The 22381-nt window shown below is 41.4% G+C and overlaps 1 protein-coding gene across 4 annotated transcripts in view; it reads right to left on the minus strand.

Moving 5' to 3' along the window:
* Nucleotides 1–727: 727 nt before the first annotated feature.
* The window catches only part of RFX7 (regulatory factor X7), a 59747-nt gene continuing 38093 nt past the window's right edge, over nucleotides 728–22381 (minus strand). For 3 of the 4 annotated variants that reach the window (XM_068958070.1, XM_068958069.1, XM_068958073.1), the window contains 5 exons: nucleotides 15950–16066; nucleotides 13587–13671; nucleotides 12720–12927; nucleotides 9009–9304; nucleotides 728–8024 (listed from right to left, as the gene is read on the minus strand). In XM_068958070.1, the coding sequence (XP_068814171.1) occupies nucleotides 4716–8024; nucleotides 9009–9304; nucleotides 12720–12927; nucleotides 13587–13671; nucleotides 15950–16066 (4015 nt within the window). In that variant the 3' untranslated portion in view covers nucleotides 728–4715. Of the gene's footprint in view, nucleotides 8025–9008; nucleotides 9305–12719; nucleotides 12928–13586; nucleotides 13672–15945; nucleotides 16067–22381 lie in introns of all 4 variants that reach the window. The other variant, XM_068958072.1, reaches the window with a different exon arrangement.

The following is a 22381-nucleotide window of genomic DNA, read 5'->3' on the forward strand; positions in this document are numbered from 1 at the left end:
TAGCTAGTGGGAAGAGAGAAAGTTTCAATGATACATAGCTTATCATAATCCATACGAAAGCAGCAGTTCATTAAAATTAAAAGGATAATAGAGGAAAGAGGAGGCAGGGACAAAAATGGAACTTTTTCATGATTGCAGAGCCAAGGCATTACCAGATATAGAAAATGGGTAGGCGAGATGGGGGAGAACAGACTCAGGAGGAGCCATGACAAAGCAGCTGGAGAATAGATATGCAGATGCTCCAAGGCGACACGTTTCAAGTGCTTACATCACTAGTAGGATCTCTCTTGCATATTCAAAGCAAGTAGCAGAATTGTTACGATGTCTCAAAAATTATAATCACTCGCATTGTATATGAATGTGGTCTTCTATTTTAGGTATTTAAACAGTACAATCTGGAGGAACGAAACGGCAATCTCTTTAGCAGTATTTGTTTTTTAAGCAAATCTCTCATGCCCTCTGTTCACTTTTGAGTTGCATTAATTGATCCAGCTATACTTAGTTTAGGTTTTACTTTTTAACAAGTTGAGCAAGAAAAGTAAGACAGACTAATAGGTTTGTAATTCTACTAGGTAACTTAGAAACATTGTGCAGATGAGAAGTTTTATATGAACCATGAAGTTGCAAGTCAGAACAACTAGACAGCTGTGATCTGTCTTTGCACAAATTAGGAAGCTCTGTCAACCTTAATGCACACTTCCCATATAAATAAAAACTCCAGAAATCATTTTAATATAAAATGTTTTTATTGTTTTTGAAAACATTTAAAAAACAATTTTTGAGCACTTTCAATAAAAAAAATAACTGAAATGCTACTGCAATATTCAACTACTGTAGTTTCAGCAGTACAACAGACAACAAAACACTGGGGAAGAGGGGAGAAACTGGATTTCCTGCACTAAATGAAAACGTGGAACAGGGACTTTTCTTTCCTTATGGTGCAGTAAAGAACGCACAGTATAGTACAAGACTATTATATGAACCTCAGATGCACTGCACAAAAAACGCTTTCCTTCTTTTCAGTTCAGAAGTCAGTGCTTATTGCAATTATTTGCAAATTATTTACTTCATGAATTCTTATCATGATAAAATGATGCAAAAATGTTTTTCAACACCAGAACAATAAAAAATAATCCAAGAAAGGAACATATTCAACAATAACTAAGCTGAATTAGTTAACATAAAAAAGTAAATAACTTGTGAATAACTATGCTCACCTGGTTAACACTGAACCAGTTTCAATACAGCAAAAGAATAAAAAAAATAAAAGTGGTTACAGGAATATATCTAGTACTGTACAAGATAAGTCATTAACACTCATGCACGTTTTGTGATCATGTATTAACATGGTGAAGCAAACTAAACTTAATTTTTCCTGCTGTAATATTCTCATGTAAGAGAATAAGAAATAGAAATATCTCATTGAGATCAACGCACATTGCTACATAAGACAATTTCATCTGTCACTTTTAATGACATTTTGCCTTTTAATAATGAAACACATTAAAAAGTTTTTTTTTTTTTTTTTAAATCTGTGGGCCGTATTTGTTGCATTTATCCTAAGGAATGTGCCTGCCACAGGTTCAACAGAATTTTAGTGCAATATATGAACCCAGAAAGTTTGCTGGACTAACCAACCAAATTTAAAGTGTTTGCTGCAATACTGTACATAAGGGTACAAATTCACTAGTTTGTATACTCTAGCAAAAAATGCTATCAAAATAATTTATTTCTTATGTTAGTAGGAAGCCAATAATGTAAACAAGGGGTCAGAACTGTCTCAAATTCTTAGTTTTGAAGAATCTGACACAGACAGGCTTCCATTTGTTAGAATCACAGACTTTTCCTTTGGGTATTGCATACTTTGGTGTGCAGTAGTGCTCTGTCTCAATGTACAGTAAAGAACTAACTAGCACTAAGAACAGGGACCTAACAGATTATAACACCAACACACAAACACCTCTAAAATAATACATACCAATGTACAAAGCTGTGTGAACTAGCCCTAGCACCATTTATTGAAGTGAAAATGTTTTACCTCTGTGCCTTGGATTTTACTTGAAACAATCCTCACTGAATTGAGCATTTCTTAAATTAAAAATACATTTGCTTTAATCCACTGATTATAGAATATTCCTACTAATTAAAACTTGTGTTAGGTCCAATGTAATGCTTGTATTTATAATTTTAAATGCACTTCTAAAAACCTTTGGTGATGACTGCATAATTTAGAATGCATCAGCTTTTAAATTGACTCTTGCTTTACTGAGAAACAGAGGAGTTAGGCAGGAACTTTTTGTCACCAAGCCCACGTGAGCCTCAGTGTTAGCGATGCAGAGGTCAGGGCAGCATGCCATGCAAACACACAGGCTGCCCAAGATGCCGCAGGTGCTCCCCGCAGCGCGGGTGCTCTCACTGCTCTCCACTGGAAGGTGGGTTTCACAGATTCACAGTAGCGCTAGCACTTTACCTAGGATCAGAAAAAGAGGTGCTGACTGTCTCTCAGGCCCAATGAAGTCAAAGCAATAGAAGGACGCTCAAGATGTCGCTGGCTAGAGGCCATAGACAGGTAGAGAGTTCAAGCCCTGCCCTAAGCCACTTCTGTGCGAAAGGAGCTGGGTCCCAGCCTTGCTCACGGATACCTCACAAGGTCGCAAACAGCACTTTACCACCCAACTTCTAGTCTCCTCCCCATTTCCTCAACAAAACTTAGGGACATTTGATCTTGAACAAAACAAATCGCACCACTGTACATCAGTGTGTTTAAAGGCAAGATCTGAATACTCTTAAGTCTGTTCTTAATGAAATGGCCACTGTGTAAGCACAGTGAAATCAGACCTCATGTAAGATGCTACAGCTTGGCACAACTGTTTGTCCCTGCAGAAGAGGCCACAGGCTAGTTGGGGCCAGGGTTGGGAGACGCGAGCAAGAGGAGCCGTGGTGTATCAGCATCTGAAGTGTCAATACAGCAGCACAATGAGAATCAGCACTGTCCCCCTCCCACCCCAAGCCCCACTAACCAATACTAAGATCTCAAGTCATTAGTAGAAACAGAAGATCACCAAGACACTTAAATGAAAAACCCCAATCAGCTGAAAATCTGATTCTCTTTTTCTTAACTAAATCTAAGGGGCTTCCCCCTTCATGAGTTCATGACCTCTCATTCAAAGAAGTAACAAAAGGTAGGAAAATGTTTTCTGCTCTGCTTTCAGTTTTATAAATGTCAGTTTACAGGAGAAATAATCAATTTTATACTAACTTTAAGGAATGGTATTACAGCATCCTTAGTGCTTTTTATATAAAAGCTTGCTTGTGCAAGTCCTCTTTGTAGGATCAGGACCATGGCTGGTTAAAGTACCTCTCTCTTTTCATCATTAGAGAAATACATGCCATGCTGATAAACCAAAAGGTTTTTTGTTTTTTTTTAAAGTGAGCTAGTGAGGTAGAAATCTCAATCCCATTTTCAAGAAGGGGGAGCTAAGGACTTCTAACAAAAATTAGATCCATCGGTCCTGTCAAATCACTTGAAAATGTAATTCAGGCTCCTAAAACAGTATGCACTTTTAGAAGTTTTACCAAGAGAGAGCTCACGTGTGTATCCGTAAAGTGCCTGGCAGCATTATGGCTCTATACAAAATATTTTTAGACCAACAACATTTTCTAATATTTTAATCAACTTTTGTTTGAGAGAAAGAGTAGGTGAAAAAGACAGATGGGCTCAACCTACTGAAACATACAGAGAAAATAACATCTTCCTACACCCTCCACTAGGTTAGAAAAGAGTGGACTTAAAAATGAATTGTTAAAAATAGTATTTTAATGAGCTCCAGTAGCTCTTTTATTAAAAAATGAGGGAAAATATCATGTTCCTTCTCTAGCTTTGATAAATAATTAAACAGTACCTATCCTCTTAAAATAGGGTGCTAAGCCTAGATTAAATTTCAGTGCTCAAAATCTTTTTCCATGAATTTTACCCAATATATAAACATTGAAGTAAGAACTAAAATACTAAGTGTGATGTCATGAAAATTAATGGATTAAAACAACTACAAAGATTGGCTTCTCTTAAATAAAAATTTTAGTGCATCTTTCTTTTTCCTTGATCGTTCCTGTTAATTTTTCCTATCTCTGTGCTTTACCAGAGATGTAAATGGCACTGGTGCTACAGAGATTTCCCACAGTTCACCACTGAGCAGTACCCAAGGTTGCTTTCCATTGATCAAGCACTTGCATGTCGCATAGTTCACTTGCACCCATTCCCCATCACCTACTCATTTGCAAGCACCCTGCATTTCAGACCTGAACGACAAAGGTCAGCAGCAAGAATTATGTACTAAGAAGTAACAAGCAATACAAAGTATGGAAAGCCAAGTAACAAGCTGGACTTAAAACCTTCCCTCAGCCATAGCTGTTAATGCTCGCTGGCTATTAACCACTTCTTTATTTGTTACAATGAGAAATGTTGAGTGGGAATACTATAAAATTCAAATTTTAATACTGGCTCTTTGATAGCCCATCACCTTTAGAGATCTATTTAAAACTGATAAGACTGCCTTTTCCCTGCTGAAGGATGAGCAACTGGTACAGCAAACTTTTTTTTAAAAATGCCACAATACATAGCAAGTGTTTCTGCTGCAGGAGGCACTTCCATTAAGACAAATACAATACGTCTGTCTTTTAGATACAGTGTGCTACATACATACTATGAAACAAAATTAACCCAACATTTCAACAGCAGGATGATCCTTACTCTCCATCCACTCAAAACCTGATGTAGTCATTGAGTTAATGGATTCATTGCAGATTTGTTGAAACAAGGGGTCATTTTTTAATTCCTCCAGTGTAGCATCATCGTCTTGTCCCTGCTGACGACCTGGATCAAACAGTAGATTTGTATCCAAAGTGTTCAGATCATTAATGCTGCCTGAGAGGTCGGAAGACAACCTGATGTCGCTGGAAAAGACAGATGCAACGTTATTGAGATCTGATGCCACCTGATTCACCAGCTGCTGGTTGGTTGGCAGACTGTCCTCCCCTAAAAGGTCTTTTACAGTGCTGCTAAAATCTAATTGCTGCTCTCCGATGTCTGATTGTGCTTGGTTATCTCCAGAAGAAAAACTGATCTGATCGGTGCTGCTGTTTTTTGTGAGGTAATTTGGTGTTTGGAATTCATAAACTGAAGTGCTGGAATTGATCATATTTTGTGGGTTGGCACTAGGAAAAGCGGTGGACGTTTCTAAAATCTGAGTGAGATTCATCCTGGCTGTGTAATTTGAGGGCATGTTGTTCATTCCCAAACCTCTCACTGCATCGTCACTATCAGGATCAAGTTTGTTTAACAACACATTGGTTATTTTTTTAGTGTTTGTTTGTTTCTGAAGAGACGGAAAGGCCGTCTGCATCATCACAGTCAATGGGACTGACTGGCTTCTTTGTGCTATATTATTGGCACTGGTGTCTGCATGGACATTGGTAAATACATTGTGAACTTCAGGAGTTACTGGACTTCCAAAAGGTGTCAAGTTAGAGCGTGGTATATTTGAGACAGGGTAGACTGTGCTGCCACTGAGATTACGCTGGCGATGGACAGCAGGGCTCACACTCCGGCATCTCAGGCTGTTGTTGAGAGATGATCCGGTTCCTTTGTTGTCAAGAGGAGCAGGAACAGCAAAGCCCTCTTGCTTGGTGGTGCTATTTACAGGGGCTGCCTGGTGCTGCACAGGCGAGACAGGAGTCACACGACCAAAGTGAGTATCGTGGTGCCGTGGCTGAGACTGGTACGACTGGCCAGGAACTGCAAAAGCATGAGGCTTCCTGAAACGGTCTTCCACTAGCTCCTGATAGCTCGTGAGAATGCCATGGTTTGCAACCGACGAGTTACTAACACCACTGTACCCGTTATTCATCCACTCAAGCTTGGTTTTGTCAGGGTGGGTAGCCATAGGCCGCTGCATCGGCTTCACGGGGCTACTTGAGACAATGCTGGCATCGTGGTAAGCCATACTGGAGCTTATAGGAGTAAATGCAAATGGGTTTCGGCACTCCACAGGACTCGGAGGGACACTGCTGCTGCAGTTGGAATGCGGCGTGCCAATGGGCGTATGACGGCTGCTTCCTAGAGCACTGTCGACGGGAGTTGTCTGAGCCAGCCTGGAACAGGGGCTCTCTCGTGACACGTTCTGAGATCCAGCGATCATTTCGGAAGTGGGTGTTGGAGTCGGGGTGGGTGTGGGGGTGGGAGTTGGGGTGGGCGTCGGAGTGTGAATTGGAGTGCTGTTGTTATGGATTGAATGGTAGAAGTGCGCACTACTGGGATGAGATGACACGGGAGCTCCTTGAGCTGCTGTCTGACTCTGAAGTGCCATTCCTAGACAACCACTGTAGGGATGAGAATTATTCAATGACATCTGCTCCTCCATTAGCACCAGCTCCTCCACAATGCTGTCCTGGGTAAGGTCATCATCAAATGAAAAGAAGTTTTCATTTGACTGAGGGACTGTGTGTTCAAACTCTTTCAGCTCAGACTGCAGAGGTAACTGATTTGAAGACTGTGCTTGTATTTGACCCAAAGAGGAGTCCTGGATCTGGCTCTGTAACTGCTGGTTGTACGCATCCTGCTGTATACCGTCACAGTGCACTGGCTCCCATGCTGACTCTGGTAAGTCACTAGAGCCAGCGTGTCCTGCAATAGTCATAACACTGATATCTTGCTGCTGTTCACAATTCACAGATGCAAAGTCAGAAGTTTTGGTGATATGGTGCCATGTATTTGGGTTAAAGCTGCCATCAGATTTTGAATCATTCTCTATGATAAACATGTTTCCTTCTAATTTTACTTTTATATCTGGAGATGCTGCTGCTGCAAGCTGCTGTCCTAAAGTAGAATCACTGCTATTTACATTGGTGTTCAAAGAACAGTCTGTCGCTAAGTTTGCTGAAGCTGCAGAATTTACCTTTATGGATACCTTGCTGGGAACTTGAGCAAGTGTTGTGGTATTGTCACTGCTTGCTAATGATACAATCTTCGGAGCCTTCTTAACACTGTTGGCTTTTTGACCCTCCATAGCATTACCAGCTGAAAGCTGCCCCACCAGTGGTTTCTTTACAGGTGGTACCTGGGAATCCTGAAGCGCAGAAGGTTGTCGCTTTCTTGGACTTTTAGTGCATGTTTTGTCTTTAACTGTAGACTCACCAGTAGGAGGTGAATTGATGCTGGTGCTGGACAAGTTTTGACTGGCAACTGACAGCTTTAGAGTGCTTTGATTATTGCCTGCTGAAGAAACTGGTGTGATCTCATTAGACTGTGTTTTGTATTTGGTCCTTGCTTCTTCAGCTCCCTGATCACAGCCCTTAGCTGTTTTTGCCTCCACAACACCATCAGCTGAAACTTTCAAGGTTGCAACCTCAAAATTGATTTGTTGAGCAGCTGGCAGGCCAGGGGCTCCCTTTACAGATTTAGACACATCAGAGCTCTCTTGGCCCTGAACTGGGTTCTCATCCAGCAACACTTCTGGTTCCAGTTTGATCTCAACTGCAGATGTAGCTACAACAGTGCTAGGCTTGGAACCTGGAGACTGAAGTGAAACAACAGATCCATTTTTGATCTGAGGAGCAGTCCTCACTTCTTCCACTGCTCCTGCGCTGCTGTTAACTGAAGGCGTCTGTTTGACAGGCACACTACTGCTGCTCGGAGCGAGAGATATTGCTGTCATTTTTACCACGTTTAAGGAATTCACATGTGGAGCTGGCACAACAGTCTTGATTGGGCTACTGGTGAAGAGCACCGTCGTGGGAGAGCGGATGGTGAGAGCACTGGTATTTGCTGGCTTCGGTAAGATCTGTGGGTAGCGATGCCGGGCAGAGCGGTCACCAACTGGGCTGGCTGGAACGTTCTGGGGAGTCTTTGGTGACTGTTTGACTGACTGCATGTGCTGAGTGACCACCTGAACATTGAGTGGCAGGACCTTGCTATCAGATGATCCCATAGGACTTGGAGATGTTACCAACTGCCTCGTCCTTGGCACCTGTTTAGAGAGAAAAAGAAAAGGTGTGTTGATGAAGCATGAAAGTCCCCAAAGTCCACACAGAAAATTGCATCACCAAGCAGGTAAAGGCCAACACAGCTGAATATACCAAAGCTAGCGAACATCAGCTCAAAACAAAACAAGCTCTTCAACCTATGTATAGACAACTGTGTACTGGCTGCCTAGCACTGGTGGGCAGATACGTGGCCTCAATTTTTAAGGCATGAGGCAATGCTCTATACACTACTTTGCTCTTCTGCATGACCTTAAAGAAAGGGTCGTTCTCATGCAGCCCTTCAGCACGTGGATCAAAAAGACATAAAAAGGATAAAGAAGAGAGGATGTGTTCAAAACACCAATCACTGTTAAGGTTTCTAAAGTGAGTAAAATGCAAACCCAGGATCAGGCAGAAAAACTGGCTCACTACTGAAATTAACACCACAGCTAACAACCTTAAAAACAAATAACCTTCTCCCCCCGCCCCACTTTTGTATGGTTGAAAGACAAGGATAACAGAAAGACCAGGATATTACAGATATTCATGCAAAAATGAAATTGTTGCCATCACTAAATCCACTAGACCAGTGAAAGTCAATTTAGATCCCATATTAGGGGATCAGTGACCCACATGGCTTTTGCTGGCTTTCCTGTCTGGTTAAACTTCACCTCAAGGGTAATTATTCCCATATATAAACTAAATTATTGCTAGCTTAAATCCCACCGTCGCTGACTTCAAAGATGAACTTGGTTTATTCTATAAAATTAAAATTTTACTGGCTCCATGTCTATCACTAACTCAATCACACTGTAACTCTTGTGGTATCACAAAGTCACTGGGACAGAAAAGCGTCAACGGAGGCAAGTCTTTGAATACCTGAAGGAAATAATTTTTCTATCCCACTGACACCACTGCTTAGTTCCTGGCAGTTTACAATCCACCCTTTCATAAGTTGGTTTCATTAGAGAATCACTGTGGAACATTACCGGTATTGGGCTGGGGACAGCTGCCACAACAATACCAATAGGCTGTGGAGACAGAATTGCAGGACTTCCATTAGATATACTAGCCACGCCGTTGGTTGTGGTGCCTTCAGTTTTCTTTGCTGGAGACTCCCCTGGTAAAGGAGACTGCAGTTTCTGTTCTTGCTGCTTCTTCTGGATCTTACGCTGCAGTTGCTGCTTGGCATCAACAGGAGATGACAGAGTTTTCACTTGTGGTTGAAAGGAATTACTTTCAGCAGTAGGTATAAAAGCTGAGGGCTGGGGGATCCCTTTTATTCCTGAACACAAAAAAGAAAAAAGTATTATAATAAAACATACCATGTCTGTTGTAGTGCCATGTCTGCAGGTAACCGCACAGAATACACGGCAGCACCTCCATAACCATTCTAGGGCCACCTCATCCATGCAGGCATTTCATGCTCAAGTCTGTTCAGTGTTTCAGTTTATTTACAACATTCTGGAAAACCCTCTACTGGGGCATTAGCTGCTAAATATTGTGCATTGGCATCTTGTTTCTAGTAATCCCAAATGGCATCTTTTGTACCAGCAAAAACTAAAACCAATGTATTTCATTAAACTGACAGTAGAGGGCAGTGGATGTGAACCTTTACAATTCATTTTCTATCATGTTTTTATTTTGCTAGCAATATTTAAAGCACTTTTAAAAATGAAAAACCTTTGCAGAAGGCTGTGGATTTGTGCCACAGATGAGCAGCTCTGAGCAGATGATATTATCTCATGATCAAAGTGTTAAAAATAACGCACACAGTGTCAGAATGGATCACAACCAGTGTGTGATCAGGGATAATGCTGAAAGGGTAAGAAGAGAAACAAACAGAAGGAGGAAAAGGTGGAAAAAAATATGGAAATTAGAACGAGAGAACATTTTTTCTGGAGACAACGCCTTTGCTGATCACACACAAGCAATGGTGTTTCCAGGAAAAACAAGAGTTGGCCTCATTGGTGCAGCTGGTACCAATCCCTGTTACTAAATCACATCGTAACTATGATCTTTCATTTGTTAACAGTCAAGAGGATTAGCACATTCCCTCAGTGACCACCTAACCCTATTGGACTGCCCCCGTCAAGAAGTTTTAACACTGTTTCATTTATACTTCATAGGCATCTCAGTTTTTAAAACAACTCTTAATTATAAATTAATCAACACCATTTTAGGCCCTATCCCCTCAGCAGCAGTCTGCATGTACCATGACAGCTGGAATACTGCGGCATGTCTCCACTTTCAGCTTTCAATTCCTTTTTCACAGAAGCAGCACAATGTCCAAACATATTTCAATATCTGGAAAACAACAACTGAACTATGCAGGCTAAATACTGAGGGCAAGGAACATTTATGAGGACCCCCCCCCCCCCCCTTTTACCTACCCTCTCTGAGGGTAAAACTGTTTTTCTCACTTAATGCACAGAGACACTACAGTTCCTTGTGAGAAAGACCAACGGGAGTATTTTATTTGCCATTCTAGAACATACCAATAAAAGAACCTCTCCTGAGATGACCATCCAAGCCCCACAGGGGCACAAAAGAACTAACTGCCCATTTCCTTGAAACACCATCTTCTCTCAAAGGAAGTAAAAGCAGGGAGGTGCTACACAGAGATGCAACTTTCCTTGTAGCAGCATGGCTAGCAAAGCCAATGAAGCCAAGCAATGACACGTAAAGAGAAGAGCATACAGACAGCAAAGCCTTCCACTCTCAGCTCTAAGCTGCAATAAAGAAAAGACAACTAGAACGAGAAAGAACAAGATGCAGAAGCCAGTGGCCAGAAAAGGGGCTCTCCAGAACCCACAGCCCTGACAATCACTTCCCATTTGAAATTGCCCTTTTTGAAGTCAAGGGATTTGCCTTGGACCAAACACATTTTCCCCAACAGGCAGGGGGGAGAACGTCCCGGGGGAAGTTTGGGGGACACGTCCCTCCTCATCCCTCACTTTTGCAATTTATGCCAGCTACAACCAGAGAAAACTTCCGATGATTCAGTGACTCATTTTGAGAATGAAGAAGGAAACATAGAATACAAATGCAGATGTACAAACAACCATATCAAATACCACCTCTTCCAGAGGCTGAGTGCAGCAGGAATTCATCTGGTGTAGCAAAAAACCCCCCCAACTCTTGACCACAAATTCCTAACAGGGATTTAAAAGAGTGCAGGAATCTCAGTCACACAAGCGCCCCCAGAGAAGGCCTTCCTGTCCCTCTCAATGCCTCTCAGACCCTTATTTCTAATGTGGTCAATAGCAACAACAGCTGACCTCGTTGTACTACCTGACACAGATCAAACATCTCAGGAAAATTTGCATCTGACATACCAAAAACGCCCGTAAGAAAATCTGCTCTTGAGAGAAAATTAAGATAGACAATGGTTTCCAAATTAGGACAAGTTCTCAGACAGAAACACAGCTACACCAGCAGTATGCCTACAAACCTCCACTGTATTGGCACCAAAAACCTGATTGAGCAAAGTACTTAAAATTCAGTGCCATTACTCACATGCTTAAAGTTAATCATGCCTGGAAGTGCTTTACAAGATCAGGATCCTTACCGGAGGAATCCTGATCTTGTAAAACACTTGGGGGAGACCATAGACTCAGTCTGGAAGGACAGGACCATGCAATTACTATGGGCTGCCACCCCAGAACTGCCAGTAACTTAATGCCTGGGCTGCACACCCAGCCTTCGATTCTGTGCAGTTGATGCTGATCTGAACGGCCAGAATGGACTGCAAGATCAACAGCCTGACCATTTCCAAACATGGATCAACTCCTCTCCTTCACATCAGAGAACACAAACTAGAAAACGAATTTGAGAAAGACTACTCCAAATGATCCTATTAATAATTTCCTTGGCTCAGTATTCCTCACTTCAATTTCTCCATTGTTAAGGCGTTTACTGAACTCTAAGGACTTCTGAAGAAGTAATCAGGTTTCCAAAGTCCTCTCACTGACCACCCCCAGATAATCTACAGTTCACACTGGTTGTGATCAGATAGTCACTTTAAAGCCAACTGAGACGTCTCTCTCCCTTTTCCTTCCCTCTTCTCCTCCTCCCTCAGGTAGTAAATAGCTCTCAAGGGATGCAACTATATTTTGCTAGCCATCCCTGCCCCCAGTCCTTTCAACATGAACATTAGCATTACAAATCTAAACTGCAGCAAAAACCTGTCAAAGAGATGACAGTGACATACGAAGCCACCTTCAGAGCCTGAAAGGCTAACGCCACAGACTAGACCTTAGACCACAGCTTATTTTCAGCCCCTACTTCCAGACTACCAGCAAGAAAAGTAACTTGCAGCAATGTGGACTAAAAAATCGCTTAAATGCATGCTCAAGGGTCAAACCCAGTCAGCGTTTAAAGTCTATCCTGAGAAGAGGTGCTTCCTCAAACTGATGTATTACGCATGTCACCACAAGCAACTGAACTATCACCCTTTATTTCATCTAACGCTCACAGGAAAAGACCGAAATGTCACTGCCTGAAGTGGGATATACTGCAACACAGGGCAGGGACAACAAACGTTGCATCAACCCCCATCGTCCTGGGCTGCCCACTTACTTCACTCCTCCCATTGGCATCTCCAGATTTGATGTTAAAGAAACCCCTTTTACATAAAATGCATTACTCTTTTTAAAGATACCTCTTCTCAGAGATTCAGAATTAAGTTAACCAATTACCTGCTGGTGCCCCTGCCATTACTGTTAAAGCTGCCATTGACTTGGTACCAATATAGTGACTTTTTACAAGGAAACGAGCCAATTCCAAGACCGTATCAAAAGGCTGGCTTAGCACTTTCTGGGCCCATTCACAAACAAGCCGGCAGGCCGCGGAGACAACTTCCTCATCAGCACTTTGTAGCTGCCCAGATGGCTCTGTCCCATCCAACTAAACAAAGAAAAAGGAAAGGTTACTTATATTAAAGGTAATTAAGGAGTGAAAACAACAAGAACACAGAGCAAACGATGATCAGAAACACACAAAAAGTTAAGTAAATACGTTCGTTTTTTCATGAAATTGGGAGAAAAAGATCACATCAATACGATTCAACATCAAACGCTTTAACATTAATCTACTGCTTACTTCCAAAAGCATTATAGGAAGCTAACATTTTTGGAAGAAAACTGCAAGAAGAATCCTAACATTCAGACCACCTACAGTTGATACCTCCTGCATCCTAGCCAATTCAGCAGCCATTGTTACCCAAAAACTGCTTCTATCTCTGGTGTTCCTGTTCTCCAACAGTGATTTTTTTAAAAAACAGAGACAGCAAAAATAAAACAGAATCAGAGTTAAAAAGATAAACTCTGAAAATCTGCTTCACCTCCAAATTTTTTTTTTTAAAAAAAAAGCATTGTAATTTGTTTTGAATTTCACAGAAAAGAATCAACCAAGGTTTGATTTAGAATATGAGACGATTGTAAAGGAAGAACTTATTAAAAACTACATAGCTCTTCATTTTGTTTTGAAAACTTTAGACAGACAGTAAAAATAACATAAATGTCAATTTGCACTGATATATATAAATAAGCAAGTATATACCATACCCCATCTCCAGTTTTATGAAAGTCAAGGTTGGGCAGTGTTGGCATATGCACAAACGCTTTCTTCCTCAGTCCACTGTAGCAATATGTGATCAAGAATTAAGGTCTAAGTTGTCTCTACTTAGTTTGGGGAGAAGAAGAAAAAAAAAAAAAAAGGCTGTAACTCCTTCCCCACCTGCCATGAATTTTATCAAGCAAATTCAAAAAATAGATCTGAAATCTACTGCTGTTAACATAAACCCATAGCAGGCCAGCATCAAAAGGCTACAAACGGCTGTGTGTTCCTGGGCACGTGGGTAGGCCTCCCCATCTACGCAGAGGAGCGACTGAGGCTGCATGTGGATGTGATGAACTTCATCTGAATTTGGCTTACAAGAACCACCAGCCCAGGCCAAAAAACTTCAGCTAGCTACCCTGGATTTAAATCAAAATTCAGACTAAATTCCCTTACTAAACAAGACCTAAAAAGAGATGGAAAATAAATCATTTTCAAAAATGAATCACTCTATAAAAAAAATTGGGCCCAATTTCTAAGCCTGTATTTAGTTTTGACTTCCAGTTTTAGTTCTTATTTTGCCTCTCTTTGCTAAATTTTATGAATAAGTAACTGACATTACCCTCTCATAAGGCACTTGAACAAACTGAAGAAGTTGCCTCATGACAAGATAAAGTGACTGAACTTCTCTCACAGGAAGGCAATTTTTCCTAAGATCTCATACAATTTTTGTGGACCTCTCCCCACCCATGACAGCTCTTTAAAAATACGGACACAAAAAGCCAGCTTTATTCTTACATCACTCTCATCAACGCTGCACATAAAAAATATACTGCCTACTTTGCTCTCTCTTGTTTATACATGTAAGAATCAAATTCGCCCTTTTTCCTCCCCATAGCATTTCCTTGGGAATTCATGCACGGTGTCTGTTCTCCGTGACCTCCAAATCCTTTCCAGAATCACTAGTTTTTCACTGTAAATATGGTCTTTATTTCTTCTTACTCTACAGTGGAGCTTGCATTTGCTTGCATTAACAGGGATGGAGTAGAATTACAGCAAGTTAAATGTCTTAACACCTAGCCCCTTAGAAGTGTGAGGTAAGGTCACATTTTAATCATCCTGAATTAGAAACTTAGGAAACAAAACTGAAAAAGACACCCTGGGCCAAGCTATAATTACACCATGATTTCTTCCTTCCTTATGATTATGTTACAATTTCTTCCCAAAAACCTATTTAGCTCCATCCTGAAGACCACTGCTAATTTTTGGATTCCACTGCTAAATAATCCAACATTGTATTTAATGAAACAATTTGACACAGAACTTGCCCATTTACTACTACATGAAGATCTTTTTCTCCAGGGAAGACAAGTAATACAGGGCTGCCAACTAGCATTTAATTCCCTCTCTAAGTGCATGCTTCAAGTAAGACCTTGGCCAAGGCCAGTACTGCAGTGAGCCTACTGATCATCACTGCTGGTTCGTTCGAGTGGTTTTTCATTAGGGCCCACAAGCACCTTGATGCCCTTAGGCCTTCTCATGCCCTCTCCCTCCCTAGCTTACGGCAGTGATGTAGCCCACCCCGCACACCTGAACGAAGCTTGTAGAGAGAGGCACAACAGCAGGTGTTACATTACTTCACAATGATTTCTAATGATACTCAGAGAGAGGTGTGATTCCCAACTTTGGAAAGACAAAATTCTTGCTGGTGAATAAATTCCTTTGAAAAAATCACTACCAGTTTTTAATTTTCTAATGGAACACCTCAGTGTGCTAAAGACTAGATGGAAGGAGTTATCTATATACTTAATACAAACTATAGCTTTAATCTCAGAAAAGCCTGAGGAAAATACACATGCTTGCAGCCTTTAGACTTGATTATCGCAATTCTTCCCCAGCAGAGCTTCTTGCCCTTACACTGAAGCAGCAGAACCACCAGCGGTACAAGCAGACTCTTTTGCACAGCATTTCCCTGAATTCTTCACAGTAGCTGCCCGTCATTTGATAAACTAATTTGGCCCAACATCTAACTGCCTGTAGTTCTGCCTGTAACAGCATGTCTAGTTACATTATATTTGTAGCACAGCTTAAGAAAGATCTCTGGCTTTACAACTAGCCTTGTAAGTTACTGGTGTTCACAGGTATAATGTAACAAGCAAGGAACATTATGAGCTTAAGTACTTGTTTCTTGAAGTTGCACCTTGTAACCTAATGCTACAGCGATTCACAACTTCTAAAGAACTTTGGGAAAAACGTTTGCATTTTTTATTTAAAATTATTTCTAAATTTAGCTGGTAGGTCAACCATAACAACAGATGTTCTCCAGGCAAGTGCAGAAGAAATGACTGAGCAATGTTCTAGCAAAGGATATTTTGATTTGCCTCTTGTGCCTAAACGGCGGGCCTTCATATTTGGAAACACATTTTTCATGATCTTTCCAAAGTCAGCAGCACTTAATGGGTGGTAGCCAAGATTGTCACAATAGCTCCTGCAACGAAGAGAAAGAAAACGTGAATGGAACCAAAGTTAACACCAAAGGCCAGCCTACACGTTGGGCTCCATCATAGGGTTTTAAACGAAAATACTCATACCTATCCATATTTAGAACCACGTTTAACATTAATAAAGCTATCCACAATGAACTGAATACATTAAAAATATATAATCAGAGCTATTAATACCATAGTTTTTGCCTTGTTCTCTTCTGAGTTCAAAGGCAAGTCATGCGGAGATTTAACAAGTAGTGGCATTATCTAGAGCACAGTTAAGACTTATTCCACAACTTAGTTTGAAGCTTACAGTTCAATTCGTTTATTTTTAGGACGTAAAGAAAGCAGAGACGTTCTCTAGGTATGGTCTGTGTGTGGCAAGGCCTGACGTCCTGCATGGCTCTTTGAAAAGCAGTAGGTGAGAGATCTGCCTGCACGTACAGACAGACATTCTGCCTAGACAACCTCAATTTATATTAAAGCATATCCTCCCAGGGAACCAGCTTCACCAGCTTTCCAGGCGTAACGCAGGCACGTATTGAGGACCTGGACCTCTTACCCGTGCACAAGCAATTATTTGCCCACGTTGAACTACGGAAGTTTAATTAAGCAGATGCCAACCCCTTACAGACATCCTTATAATCAATTCTAAATTAACAGAGATTTTGCAGGCCTCTACAAATGTAAATTTATTAATCGTTACACTACTGAGTATACATCCTGATAACACAGGGGAGAAAAAGCAACAAGAGGTGCTTATTTTTCTAAGTGCACTGTTCTAGTGAAATGGGCACGGTTATCTGTCTTCAGTTCTCAAAAACAGCAGAAGGAATTTTGTTTCAACATCTATTCAGATGTTTCAACATCTGAGATATTTTAAAAAAATCTCCTTGAGGCAGAGAACAAGAACTGTTAATTTCACTGCAAAAGGTGAACGTTCTGGAAAATTACAATCACGTGAAAGCACAGGAGAAAAATGGAAACTGCTCAGGAACTTTTACCTACGTAGCAAGCGCTTAAGGCTGCATAAAGATATGAAGGCTATTACATACCGCCTTTTGTTCCAGACCCTTGTGGTATTTCACAGAGATTAATGCACTACGCCCCAAAACATACCGTTAAAGCATGACGTGCCTGAGGTCACCGAACCGGCACCAGAGAGCAACGACCTCCTTTCCTGTGAAAACTCCTCCCAGAAACACACGAGAAGAACCTGTCTCTGAAGAGGTGACTGCACACCGTTCTGCACAGGCATCACAGCAGGAGAGCAGAAAACAACCCCCTCAGACGCCACGCGCCTGCTACTCTAACCAGCTACGGATATGCAAACAAACTGCAGCTCACACAGGAAGGAAGGAAGGAAGGAAGGAAGGAAAGCAGCATTCCTGAAACAGAAGTTTCATTCCCATCATCACCTATTAAAACCATAACAATTAATAATAACATTTGCACCTAAGTAAGCCAGTCAAAGGGACTGGGAACTTAAGCCGTATATAGAGCAGCTTACAGTTCCTGAGACACCGCACTGCATTTTTTTTTCCCTGTCAAAATCCTAGCTCTCAGAGAGCAGGAATCTGCTGCTCTTACCACCTCTTGCTGGAGACGTCATGCTCTTTGATGATAAACAGCAAGGTTTATGCTATCTGGTTCTAACACTCCTGCAGAGCTCATCTGCACCCGTTTCCCACAGCTCCTGGGCTTCATCGCCCAAACCATCAGATGTCACCTGCAGACCTGTACACAGACCACCATCATCCATGAGACTGAGAAAAATCCAAACTTTTATTTCTCCTTCCAAAAGCCGGTGCAAAAGTGAACGTAATGCAATTCAGAGGAGTCAGTGCTGCTGAAACTTTCAGCCCACTCTTGTGAGAAGACTTTCACCCTTTTTTATTTAAAAGAAAGTTAGGAATGAAACAGAGAATGCAGAAAAATAAAAGCATTCACAACAATAGCATCTAACCACGGGAACGGGAGCCCACGGAGGCTATGGGAGCTCCATCCTTGGAGGCAGAGCATCGCAGCTTCCTTCAGGTGGGAAGGCACCTTGGGAGGGCTCCAGCCCAAAGCAGGCTTGGCTCGAGGCCAGACCAGGCTGCTCAGCGCTTTGCCCAGTCAAGTCTTGAAAACAAGGACAGAGAGCACGGCCTCTCTGGGCTCCTGTTCCAATGCTTAATTATTCTTCTTCATACATTAACTGGATACGGCCCCGAGCAACCTAAGGGCACTTTGAAGCTGCTCCTGCTTTAAACAAGGGGCTGCACCAGGTGACCTCCAGAGGTCCCCTACAATTTGAACTGTTCTGTGTTTCTATACAGGACATCCAGAAAGCTTGTTGAATAATTTTTACCCATTTATATACCAAATTTCATTAAAGTGAACGTCAGTCACAGTATCTGGTTTCTGAATAAGTCCCTTCGCAGTTAATGCACTGGGATGGAGACTTCTCCTGCTTTGTTGCACTCTCTTAGGAATCAGAAGCTGTTTCAGTTATAATGTTGTTCTGGACAGGTCTGTTTGCCTTTCCTTGTGGCCTCTTACCAGAATCCACTAGATTTTAAACTTAGGCTTTGGAGATTCTTAAAAGGTAGGACACTGTCACTTGCTCATGCTGATTACAGGACATTAAGTCTCAGCTAGCATGCAAAGGAGGGCTCTCTGAATTTCTCTGATGCAGTCAGCAATATCTCTGACTGAAAAATAGGCAATATATGCAAAACAAAAATAAAAAAGCAAATTAGCAAACAACAGGACTGATCAGTTTTGAAGTGAAAATTATTCTCTCTACAGGAGAAAATGAATAAATAAAAAAGGAAAAAAAAATCTGCTCCTCAAGTCTAGCACATCTGTTTCCAGCCAATTACTTGCTAGCAGCAATAAACATACAGTTACACAGTCCCCTTGTATCCATACCGGCAGCTCCTGCAAGCTTGTGATTTCTAAGCTGCTATTATCATTATCATGTAATTTCAGTTTTCAGACAGATCATTCCATGTGGCCCCTCCTCCTCCTGGCTCAGCCGAGATGCCTCCATGTCCATCTGTGGTCTGTTATTGACTTGACAACACATACCGGGAGTCTCTTGCCTGCAGCTCTTCTCTCTGCTACTTGCACTCTTGGCACATTGCTGGGCCCAGGAGCGGTTCTGCCGATTCGAAGGGCGGGAGGGAAACGGATCGGGGAGGGAAGCTCTAGTCAGAGGCAGGAACGACAACGGACACCCGACTGCTTGGGTTCCTTTGCACAGAGCTCCTCCGCACAGTAAAAGTGGCAAGAAAAGTACTTTTTTTGCGAGATCTTCAAATTAAACATACTCAAGATATAAAATACAATGAGAGTAGACTTCAATTAAATGACCAAAAGGATCATCTACAAGCCAGCAAAGACAGTCAGACTCTATTGCCCAGCTTAAACAGCTTCCTGGGCAAGGAGCTGGATAAAACGGAGATAGAAGGCTGCATTGAAGCAGAAGGGCCAGAGAAAAGCTACAGACACAGTGCCTCAAAAATCTGTCTTGCTACTGATCTTGCTTAATGCTGTATTACATGATGTCAGCAGAAAAAAGTGGCAAAATCATCTCATTCTGTAATGTTCGGAGGCATCATTAACACAGAAAGTGATTAGGTTGTTACAGGGAGAAGCTGAAAAGCCTTGATGAAGGAATAGAAAAAGAATAAATTAAATAGTTCAAGATGAAAAATAATACACATGAGAATTCACGAGAGTCATTGCTGCTAAGTAGGCACTCATCAACCGAATGTGGCAAAAGAGAAAATGGATGTATTAGTCATCCTGTTATTAATTATGATCTATCAATAGCAGCTGATAAAAAGGTGGATAGGATCTCAGTGCAAAACAGCAGCAGACTCTGAGGCAGACATAGGAGAGTGCTACTGTTGCTACTGTTGCTGTATGTACAGGCAAAATCTCACAGAATATTGTACGCATTCTGCGTGCCATAGCCAAGAAAGATGAATTCAACACAAGACAGGTGCAGAAAGACTATTGTGAAGAGCAATTGATAAAGAGCCTATTACGCGAGATGAAACAAAGACCTTGGCTTATCCAATCCAGCAAAACAACTGGTCTCTAAAAATGGATTAGAGTGAAGAACCTTAGGAAAAGCTTGGCTTTCTTTAAGGGAAAGAACAATGCTGGCACAGAAATGAATCCTTCAAACTAGGTAGGCTAGAAACTAGAAGGTTTAAAACCATCAGAGGAATAAAATTCCAGGTCAGACTTCCAACCGCAGCAATGGAGGTGGGAAACAACTGCTTTAGATGGAATTTGATCAGCTTTTAAAGGGAACAGATAGGCAGTTGCTCATGATAGAAGACTTGACAATACAATAGGTCCCATCCTGTTCCTATCAGGAAGTTTCATATAAAACACCAGTTAGGTGTTATTGGACAAGGTTAACTTATTTCTTACGCGTTTCATTTGTTTAACACACATAGTAACCGTGTATCTACTGCCTTCTTCTGTTCTAGCTTCTGAACATTCCTCGGATTTATTGCTTAACATCCTCAACATTTAGTGCATGCAGCCTATACATCAAGTAACAGGCCCAGCAGCCAGTAAAGCAAGAATTAACAATTTACAGACTAGAAGAAAGAGGTATAGGCTGACGCAAAGACCTCCTAATCTCTACTTATTAAGCATATCACGTGAATCTTCAGGGCACCAAACAAATATGAATGATCTGACTTTCATTCCTTGTGTCACTGTAGTAGCAGCAAGAAAGAGGATACAAATGTTTACCGAAGGCTCAACAAATCATTTTGTGGGCAAACGGGGATTTTCGTGGGCATAAGCACTGCAGGACTGCACTGCAGGACTGCACTCAGACTTCAAACACTAATTCTCTAAATTCAGCTAGATCTACACCTGGACTCCTGCGAAAGGATTTTTAATAATAGAGTAGTAAAATCGACTTGCAGGAAAACAGTGAAAAGATTTGATGGGCAGAAGCATCTACTCTCTGCATGCTGTATTACATGTTGGGCAGCTCCCCATGAGTCCCTGTAATATTTTCTAATCTGCATTCCCCCGTAAGTCCCAAACAAAGCTGGCAGGAGAGGTGTGTGTCCCCTATAGAAATAAAGCTTCTTATGGCACAACTTACTGTGTCAGTGTAAACAGTATCACAACAATGCCAACAAGAAAGGTGAAGTATCTCTGACCTACTTCCCATTTGAAATTCAGCTGCGAGGTCTCAACCTTCCCAAGTACTACTACCTTATCTTACGATGCATTTTTCATTTATTTTATCCCTTTACAAGCAAGATAAATCCATTCACTTTCACCTAGAGATGTGGGCTTACAACTAGATAGAAGAATAATAAAATAGAGCAAAGATAAAATGGAAGAATCACTGTGTTGAATTAGCTCAGAGACAAAAGGCTACAGACGTGCAAAGGAGCTGGTAATGCTATTAACACTTGCCAACGTTGGATTTGTGTAGAATGTGAGCACCTGTCTGTCTCGCTTCAGTGCGATAGAAAATCACATCAAAGGTGATGCAGACGCCCAGTAGTTTAAGATTTATTTTGACCAAAGTTTACAGCAGGAATTGAGATGACAGTACAGTGCAGCACGCTTCTGGAGCATTGATTTATGTGTAGAATGCATAAAATTGCTTACTGTCAGCTCAAGCAACATCTATCGTTGCAAGCAGAGGAGAGAAAGTGGTAACTTGTAAATGAGACAGAAGTGAGTTTTGATAGGTCTTAAACCCCTTAGGTAAAGGAAATGATTTATCAGAACTAACTCTCATATCTATTTATATGTCTGTTCCCCACCTCCCACTCCAAGCCTATTCTTCCGTTGGTGTGCAAGAATAACTCATGAAAATATTCAGAGAAACTGAGTGTTTTAAAAACAGAACAGATGCTTTCAAAGGAGAAGAGATTCCAAACATTTGATATTTTCCTGAAAATTTGCTTACCCCCCTTATTTTGTTAGGAAAAAATACAATACACAAATACTTGATGCAGCTATATAGAAAAGCCATCCAAATTTCACACTACACAATCTGTAGATGATGATTTTTTTCCGGGCATCTGCAGCTTGGCACAGCATGGAAGCCAAGCAGATTTGTTGCTGAAGCAGGCCATAAATTATTTAATAAGAAATATATTTAAGAATAACGCTTCCATTTCTCTGCCGCCCAGCAGCTGCTGCCGCTGTTGCTGTGTCTGCAGGAGTAGCTGTCTGTGCGGGGATTGGCCAGCCCAGCACATCTGCGCTATTGGCTATGTTTCCAGGCTGCGTCACTGCTCAAGTTGATGGTGAGATTTCAGAAATAGGTGTGT

Source organism: Struthio camelus, chromosome 12 (assembly GCF_040807025.1).
Source record: "Struthio camelus isolate bStrCam1 chromosome 12, bStrCam1.hap1, whole genome shotgun sequence".
NCBI lineage: Eukaryota > Metazoa > Chordata > Aves > Struthioniformes > Struthionidae > Struthio > Struthio camelus.